The sequence below is a fragment of the Anneissia japonica genome, unplaced genomic scaffold (assembly GCF_011630105.1).
Source record: "Anneissia japonica isolate Jap-2015-1 unplaced genomic scaffold, ASM1163010v1 scaffold287726_len2788222_cov184, whole genome shotgun sequence".
NCBI classification, from domain to species: domain Eukaryota; kingdom Metazoa; phylum Echinodermata; class Crinoidea; order Comatulida; family Comatulidae; genus Anneissia; species Anneissia japonica.
The window spans coordinates 2,000,414-2,010,144 of record NW_022705125.1 but is presented as its reverse complement, the minus strand read 5'-3'; the positions used below and the strand labels follow the sequence as shown (position 1 = coordinate 2,010,144).

Sequence of the window (9,731 nt, the reverse complement as noted above, 5' to 3'; positions counted from 1 at the left end):
AATGTTACTCCCTTTGGGGAGTAAAAATATGAGAGTAAATATTACTCCAGAAAAGGAGTCGTTCTGTACCTTTTTTATTAACTCCACTTTTGGAGTTAAATTGACTCCTTGAAATTAACAGTGTATTATCCTTGTCATTATCCACATCACTTTCTCCTACACCTTCCCTTTATATTCAACTCAAACTTCTCCATACATTCATCTTTCTCAGTCTCAATCTGTCTATTCTCTATTTTTTCTTCTCTACTTTCCATTATTCTCATCTTTATCCACATCACTTTACCCTTCACCTTATTTTTATTTCTACTTAACCTTCTCCATATTTCCATCATTCTCCGTCTCCAATCTTCCACTTTTCGTTTTTCTCTCTTTTTTTTTAGCATGGTTTCCATACAATCGCTACACAGTGTCGCTACGGTGTTTTCAGTGGAATCGTTGTCTGCGAATTAGTCACCGACACAACGGGAGAAGGATCCCCGAGTCGATCGACCAATCAGCATTACCAACGGTTTCGCCGATAGCGTATAGCGATTGTATGGAAACCAAGCTTTACGTTTTTTCCATTATCCCTATCATCCTCCTTTAATCATTTTTTTTTCATCCTTCTTAATTCACCCGTCCCCATTCCTATTATTATGAATAATATTTCATGTTAGAATAAATCCACATTTTATTTATCCTTTTAATTCCTCCAGGTATCTTTATCAGCGGCATCTTCTTCGTAAGCAATACCAGAGACTTGCAGATGAGGGGCTACCTCCCCTCGATGGAGTCAACATTCGCTTTGATGTTTATGTATCTTACAGCCACGAGGATTTAGACTGGGTTATACATGTGCTGCAACCAAAACTAGAGGGAGATGTTCATAACTTCAAACTTTGTCTTGATTATAGAGACTTTATTGCTGGTGATACAATCTTCAACAACATCATTGATTCTATCAAGAGCAGTCATAAAACATTGCTAATTGTCACCAAGTCATTCATCGCCAATGAATGGTGTTTCTTCGAAGTGGAGATGGCAAGAACTAAAATGTTCGATGCAAATGAAGACAGCCTCCTGATCATTCTGCTGGAGGATGTTGATGTGGCCCGCATACCCAACTTTCTACGTTTGGTGATGCAAACCAAAACGTATCTCAAATGGCCAGAGGAAGAAGAAGACAGAGCTAAGTTTTGGACCACACTTGCAGAGGTCTTAAGAACACCAAATGCGCATAAAGATTGGTTGATAAAAAACTAAATTTATGAAAACAAAGATCATGTATGTGCTAGTCCCATAGGTTGTGTCTTCAAGATTTAAAATAATAATGTGGTCTTTAATTTATGTATCAGAATAGTGCAATTAGGTGATTAGGATCGAGCCTATGTAGTTGTATGTTTGAGATCTACACCAATGGTTCTCAATCTTTTTGCATTCACGGATCCCCTGTGTCTAAGCATTACTCATTGTCGATATTAAAACAGATTATAGATATAAGATCATTCGCCTCAAAAGTACAACACTACACAATTGCAAATACTGAAATTTGAAACAGAAACCAGATCAGCCCCATCATGGGCGGGGGCTGATACACAATTTGAGATTGCCGGAAATGGCACCGTCAGACTCAAAAATTGAATTGATTTTCTTTTACCACCATTCATTTTTAATATTTTGGCCTGATTTTTAAAATATATTGAATATCCAGGTGAAAGCAATATAAGACAGAACCATATGAAACATACAAAAAAAGATGTTCATTACATTAGGATTGCCACTGTCAAGTGGCTCGCTAATCACCAAACATATAAACTCTGAACATCTTTACATATAAAAACACAGAACATTTTAACAGATCAGCAACAAATATTTAAATTAAAATATAATGCCAGTTAAAATAATTTACTTTGACTAACGTCTACGCCTATGTCAAAGGTTTTTCGTTATTGATAAGGCATCTAATGATTAGCAGAAATCTTTAAGCCTCCACACTGTTTAAAGACAAGAAAAAAGAAATCATGAAAACTTGGTCTAAAAATCTAGCGGACTATTTTTGTAAACCCAGACTGGGAACCACTAATCTATACACGATACTGCATTAAACTTACTAATTCCTTTTCTAAATTTGAGATTAGAGTACACAATTTGGCAATTGTTTAAAACAATAGTGGACACAAATATTTTGGATTTTTGCAATATTCATGTGCTCTTAATATTCGAATAGATCATCATCTCAAGAAGTAAATATCATTTCATATTTAAAAAGTAATGACTTTTGAAGTCATTTTTCGGACCACATGTTTACATACTTACTTCCGCATTCCCAAGCCGTGTCTCAGTCAGTTGTTTTGTGAATTTATATGAACGCTAAAAGGCCAATTTTTAAAGATTTTCAAGCACACTCTGTTTTAGGTTTCTCAATAAGTTAAAGTAAAAGTATGCTTTAGCTGCCCCTGACCGAAATATGTTGTATTGTAGGCCAATATATTGCCAATCATGTTAACTTTAATGCCACAACAAAGGTTTTTGTCCAAGTATAATGATGGAAAGAAATACAAGATATTTCACCATACCAATGACCCTTTTGATGTTTCATATCATTTTAATGGTTTATAAATATTTTATGTTATGAAATATGATATGAAACTGCTACAAAAACCTGTTCTTAAATGTAACGATAACTAATTTCAGGATGCTTTATAAATCATAAAACATTATTTTACCACTGCATGGCTGACATTACGTAACTAAAGAAATAAGTGAATGCGATACATGTAACATGCAACCTATCTTCTTTTAATGGTCATATTATTTTATTAAAACTAACCGTGACGTTCCTTTTCCTTTGTCTCTTCCTCATTATAGGGCCTATTTGTTTCTTTGCAACTTCTTTAAAATGGTAAATTGTAGGGTATGCTAGCTATTGGCACATCCTGCACCCACAATCATGCTCAAAGTTAAAAATCACCTCACCTAATCACCGATCCTCCACTTTACCTTTCTACCCCCATCAGCTCCCCTGCTAGTAGGAAAGGTTAGTAAGTATACTACTATACAGATAGATTCAGATTCCGTCTATGATCAAAATACAATGTATGTATTTTTTCAATACCGGTATGATTGTCTTCTCTTCAAAAGAATTATTACTCCTGTATTTTAACAAATTTCAATTCAAATAATAATAATTCAAAGTTTCTTCATATGTATTTAAACTTTAATCATTCAGATTAGACCTATAGATAGAATACTCCATCGGCGGTGGAGGTCCCGATTTGTGAGAAGAGCATGCGCACATACTCTTGGAAGCACCGCTTCGTTTCATTCTGACGGTGGTCACAATAGCAAATTTAAACGTTGTAGCAAATAGAGGAAGAACGGGCAGCGAGCCCAAAAACGTGAAATCAACCGAATTGCATAATAGGAGGCCAGTGGAGTAGGGCGCCATGTATCGGTGGTGTGTATAAAAACTTGCCTAGTGTAGATTATTCATGGGCTACTATAGAGAGAGTTCTGACCTTATTAGGTATTTATTAATTATGCTAGGTCTATCTATTCTTGTACTTGTAGCTTAGAGCCTATATAAGAATTGGATAGGCCAGGCCCCTAGCTTTCAAATTAGTATTATTATTATCGTCTGATTATATTATGTAAAATATAACAAAAAGGAAAATAAATATTTATTAGAATTTGACATTTGAATTTCATTATTATTATTATTGTTTATTCATTATTATTATTATTATTATTATTATTATTATTATTATTATTATTGATCGTCATCATCATCAATATAATATTATTGATTGTTGTTATTGTTACAACTAGGCCATTAATAATTGTATTATTATTAATATCATTAATAACATTTAACAATTTTCCAACCTTGTTAGGATCAATCTTTATGATATGTATTATTAAAACAATGTGTAATGATTGATTGATTGTAACATTCTTAATTTAAAAGCAATTAACAGTTACATACGTACCTCCATGGTTAGGGTAGGCCAAAATCTCTTGGTAGTCGGTCGAGAGGAAAGTGTATACAGCCGATACAGAGTGAACTACCGTAATTGACTATTACTGTAATTACAATATCCCTATGCCTAGGCAGTGTTTACGTACAATATGATCGTTGAAAGTATAAAAAGGCAGCGTTGAATTTAAAGTAAAGTATAGCAGTAAGGCCAAAAAAATAATTTTTTCTTTGCCCTTCTTTTAAAAAAAAAAGATAAATAGGGGCGGCTGGAAAAAGTTTTTTATTATTTATTTATTTATTTTCAAATAGGCTACTCATCAGATGGAATAAAAATAACCCACGGAGGCCTAGAATGGCAATATCTTACATCAGACAACAACTTTAGACTAATTTGCAAGGCATCTGGCAAAAAAAAAAAAACAAAGATAAATTCACTCACATTTTTTTAATTTGTAAAGAAAAAAGCTAAAAGAAAACCCTTTTTAAAGTTTTTTTTTTGTTTTTGTTTTTCCGTCCCTATTTTTTTCAGTGAGCTAGAGGCGGGTGGAGGAGGGCAAACAAACAAATTTGTTTTTGCCCAATTAACTGCTATACTACTGATTCTAAAGTTTAAAAATAAACGTTTAAAAATGCTCGGACACACATGTACAATTGTATGTATTGTTTTAATCTTGACACTTACAAATATTTCGTTCATATATATTCAATATGAATAAAGGCATAGATTATATAGCAAGCAGGTATATTATAAACACTAATTTTACGATAGTCTATACACATGATATGACGTACTGTTTAGGCTGTGTCCCAGCAAACACAAAACATTCTTATACCGTTCGCGAACGTTGTGGTTAGGAATGTCACTAAATAACGTTACAAAACGTTATAAGAACGTTCATGTTGTGAGGTTGTGAAATTAGGTTATAAGTACGTACACATGGTTCTACAAATAACGTTTTTATCACCAAACTGTAACGTTATTATAACGTTCTTAGAACGTAATATTGTTAGCTGGGGTCTACCCAATTAAATATTGAATAGATTTAAAACGATCAAAATCAGATGGGAGTAAAAATAGCTTTCATTGATTTACGGTTCTACAAAAATCCTTAAGTTTTACCAACCAATAAATCATGCAAAATAATACAGAAACGCTCACACTCAGAGATTTTTTTCTCATAAAAAAAAAAAACAAAAACATTTAATTGTAAAATTGTAAGTTAACTGTGTCCGAAGTACTAGTAATTTGTTTCCGAGCAGTTCTAAACGTCCTTCCTTTGATGCATTTACTATTCCTACTTTAAAGCCGTGAGTCCACAACCTCAGGCCCACCATGAGTGGGTTTGAGGTGAGAAAATTTGAGGAAAAAGTACCTTCAGATGGCCGGAAATGACACTTATATATAGTAAAATTCATCATCATCACACCACTATTATATTTTAAATGAAGCGCCAGCAAATTTCTCATGATTTTTTATCAGGGATTTTCGGCAACCACAGCGATCTAATTAATATGAGTGATGTATCATAGAAAATAAAACTAAATAAATACTTTCTTTGATGTATATAATTACCCCAAAACCATGCGCCCACGTTCACCTCAGCCCTACGATGAGAAAATTGTAGGCCTACCTCTAGATGGCTGGAAATGACACTTATAAAATATTCATCATCATCACATCACCATTAGGCCTACGTAGTCAAAATGAAGCGCCAACAAATTCTCATGATCTTTTATCAGCTATAGATTTTGGTTGAGATAGAGATCTAATTAATATTTTTGATGTACAGTTGGAAAATAAAACTTATAAACACTGTCTTTGATGTATTTGCTTTTACCTACTTCAATACCGAGAGTTGACATACATCTCAGCCCCGATCAATAGACCTTTCCGGAGTGTCAATCAAACTTAACAACTGACCAATCAGAACAGCGCTAGGAATACGCACGCGTCTCACAAACACACGTGTTGTCCCACAAACGCACGTGTTGGCGTATGCTTTAACACTGTCGTCTTGTGGTACCTTAGCAACAATATCTAAGGGGCGGGGCTTAGTGGAAAGGTCCAGTTTTGTTACAGTTAGTTTTCTCGATCGGAGCACTAATTCAATTGATGGTTGTGTAAAAATGTGTAAAATTTTCAGGTACTACAAGATATACACGTCTTACAGCATCGTAGTCTGGCGCCGTCTAAAAGTTCATATTCTTAATAATTTTAAAGTAACTCCCTGTGTTTTTTACTTTGTTTTTGTTTTATTTTTAATTTTTTTTTCTATGTATTTTATTTATGTATGTTTCTTTCTTTCTTATGGAAGCATTTTGGGTGATGACCAAAGCCACTGTATCGAAAGTGGATCCAATAAAGAGCACTGCTTGTGACATTGAATATAAAACGTTTCATAAACTATGGATTAGAGACTGCAATATACCTTTTTTCTAAAAGTGTATTTATGGCGACATTTATTTTAATATACTGTACACGATTTTATCGAATTGAATCCCCGATATTCCAATTCCGTCTTTGTAAGACATTAATTTTCCAGAACTAACTCTGATATATTTGTGTTTATTAATTATTAATGCTCGTCGCCTATGGGGATTTCTTCCTATATGAGAGAACAATCTATATACAGTTTTAAATCAGTTACATGACAGTGCTTTCTTTGGTATGTTTAGCAGGTTTAATGTATAAATGTTATATTATTTTGACAGTTTTATAATATTTTATTGTTTGTTTCTAACTGAATTTTATAAGAACATTTTACCATTTAATTTTAATTTATAAAACTTGAGGTAGTTTTAATGCTTAGTAATTAGGCCCAGTATACGAAAGGATGCAATATGAAGAGCTGCTCTGATAGTGTTGTTTTTGTTGTATTAATACATGGAAATCGATTAAAAAAATCCGCCCCCCCCCCCCACTTTTGTGACTGTTCCCAGCAGTTGAGCAACCAAATGTTGATTGACGTCTGTATACGCGTGTCTGTAATGTTTCCTTGAAAATCGCCTGCCTCCGTGAATTCTATTTAGGCATATAAGCGCAGGTAGGCACTCTGGGGGGGGGGGGGAGGGGAATCTTTGTTATGTACAACTGATTTTTCTAAAACATAAAAAGCATACGGTATTTAACGAACAACTTAGAAACGGTTAACAAGATATTTAAAAACTGTGGGGAAAAGGTGGATAAAAGGTGAAAAAATGATGGTTACGCCTCTTTTCCCCAGTTTTTAAATATTCAAAAATATGAAAGCATGTCAACAATTTTTTTCCTCCTGAGACTGACTTTAACAAAAAAAAATATTTGTTTTTGTGTTGAAAACGGAAGTACATTTGTTTTACTGATAACAGATTATAATATTGTAGCCTAGTCTATCACTCGTATGGTATTTCTGATCATTACTGAAGAACTTCATTAAATATATATCTACAGGTAAAATCATGCAAGAGGCCAAAATTATTTAATTCCTTCTTTTTTTAACAATTCTTTTAGCTACTGGCTGATTTGACCTAAAAAAAAAATTATGTTGCAGCTAAAAACTACCCCACAGAGAGCGGTCGTTTTTGTCCCCGATTGATTCCATGCCATAGAACCGTTCTTTGGGACGCCGAAAAGAACAGCCTCTTTTTTTTGAAAGAACCGTTTTTAAAAACAACAGTTTTTCTTCTCATCGTAGAAATATAGGTCCTTCATTTTACGTATGTTAAATAGTCGCTGAGCAGTTTCGTCATTAGGCTTTCGAAATATTGAATCTCGACACGATGGCGTGCACTTCGATACTTGGAGTATGTATCATATTATCTTATCTGAGATTAATCAGTGGACTTTTCGGTTCTATTATTATTAAGTTTTTAAATTTTAAAAATCAATAAATATTTTTCTGTGTTAAAATCCAATGATATATGCATTTTCAAAATACCGAGATTTTAAGATTAATTCTGGGCCACATTACATTATGAATATACAGAACTCTTATTACCTATGTCCCAACGAAAGTAATATAGGACAATCGCGATTATAACCAGTACAGCTGCAACTGAAACAACAATGATTATCACAGGAGAACTATAGCTAAATGATTCTGGATCCAAATCCACGAGACGACGAAGGGCTAAGTTTGGCGGACCATCGCATCCAATTTGTACATATACGGCCTGACGTCAAAGGATTGGATCCATTTAATGAACCATACTAGGTCGCAGTTGCATTGAAAAGGATTTGTGTTAAAAGAGATATATTCTAAATTAGGTAGGTGTTGTAGGCCAATTGATTTGGAAATTGTTTTTAAGAGATTGCGGTCAAATTGGAGAGAGCTGATGTGATTTGAACCTTGGAAAGCATCATCTGCAATGTTGTCAATTTGGTTGTAGGAGCATACAACATTAAGCAGATTCGGTAGTCCACGGAACAGTATGCTCGGAATTTTAGTGATTAAACGGTAGCGTAAATCGATTTTTCAGTTTTAAGCAGTTCTTAAACACATTACCCAAGGCCGTGAAACTATTATTGCTGGCATAAAATTCTTCTAATGATGTCAAGTCCTCAAACCATTCTTCTTTTATGTTTTTCAATTTGTTTGTATCCAGATAGAGTGTAGTTAAGCGTGTCAATCCTCGAAAAGTTTGGTTAGGGATGTTGTCTGAGGTTAACAGCTAAATTAATAGAAGAGATATTCTTCATACTATTAAAAGTGTTTTCATGGAGCTAACGATGCATTTCTTGCACCTACAAGTGGATACAGAAAGACCACTCATACTGGACAATATATGAACTATGACAGTTTTGCTCCTTGGCATCACAAAACAGCATGGACACTTTCAAGAGCCCATAACTTTGCACTGGACACTGCCTACAAACTTAGATTAACACTATTAAGAAATTCATGTATTGGAACGGGTTTCCTCTGAAAGTCATAAAAATATATACTACTTAGAAAATTTGAAAATAAACTGCAGACTCGTATTCCTGATGAAGATGACGATAAATTGGAAGATTTGGATTAGATTACCATATTTGGGTAAAGCTGGTGAAGAAATGCTAAGCCGATGCCTTAAGACAGTTAGACGAAATCTCATTAAACCAGTTAAATTCATCACGCTTTGGCAATACAAGAAAATATCATACTTTATTTATCAACTAAAGATAAAACTCCGAAGGAATATGTCAGCTCTATTGTTTACCATTTCAAATGTCCTGGTTGCAACAGTGATTATATTGTTAAAACTGACTGGTGTCTCATCACTCGTCTTAAAGAACATGCAACTATATCTAATAGTATAATTTATGAGCATATTAGCTCATGTGAAGTCTTTAAGCATATTGTTGACTTACAAAATATAGATTTGACTAGAAATCTATCTATTAATAATTTAGGCCTTATTTACAACAATACTAGAATGAAGTGCCATCTTGACAGTATTGTACTAAAAGATATTGTGGTTTGGGCTTTTTGAATGGTTATGGACAATACATTTTCAGTCTATGCTTACTTCCTTGTACTCAAGAAGGAATTTTGAGTTCATTGTAAGCTACAGTAATGATGGCGTCAGAGTGTGCGTTCTGCTGTGATCCCACTAATCCTCCTCCCCCTTGGATAATGTTGCCAAGGTCCTTTGAAAGAGCAGTCATTCATAGAGAATGTTGTATTGAACTTAAACTTGAAGTTTTTGTGCATATTCCTTGCCCCACCTTTCTTGTCTCAACTTCCTTGCCTCGTCTATATATTTATATTTGAACAGAAAATTACTGTTAATAATTAACCGATTAAATTAAACT

General features: G+C 33.9%; 1 protein-coding gene across 1 annotated transcript in view; it reads left to right on the top strand.

The window, feature by feature from the left end:
- Nucleotides 1–1,945, top strand: part of LOC117105332 (toll-like receptor 2) — a 22,015-nt gene extending 20,070 nt beyond the window's left edge. The window contains exon 3 of the mRNA XM_033246452.1: nt 696–1,945. Coding sequence (XP_033102343.1) covers nt 696–1,242 — 547 coding nt within the window. The 3' untranslated portion in view covers nt 1,243–1,945. The remainder of the gene's footprint in view (nt 1–695) is intronic.
- Nucleotides 1,946–9,731: the final 7,786 nt, after the last annotated feature.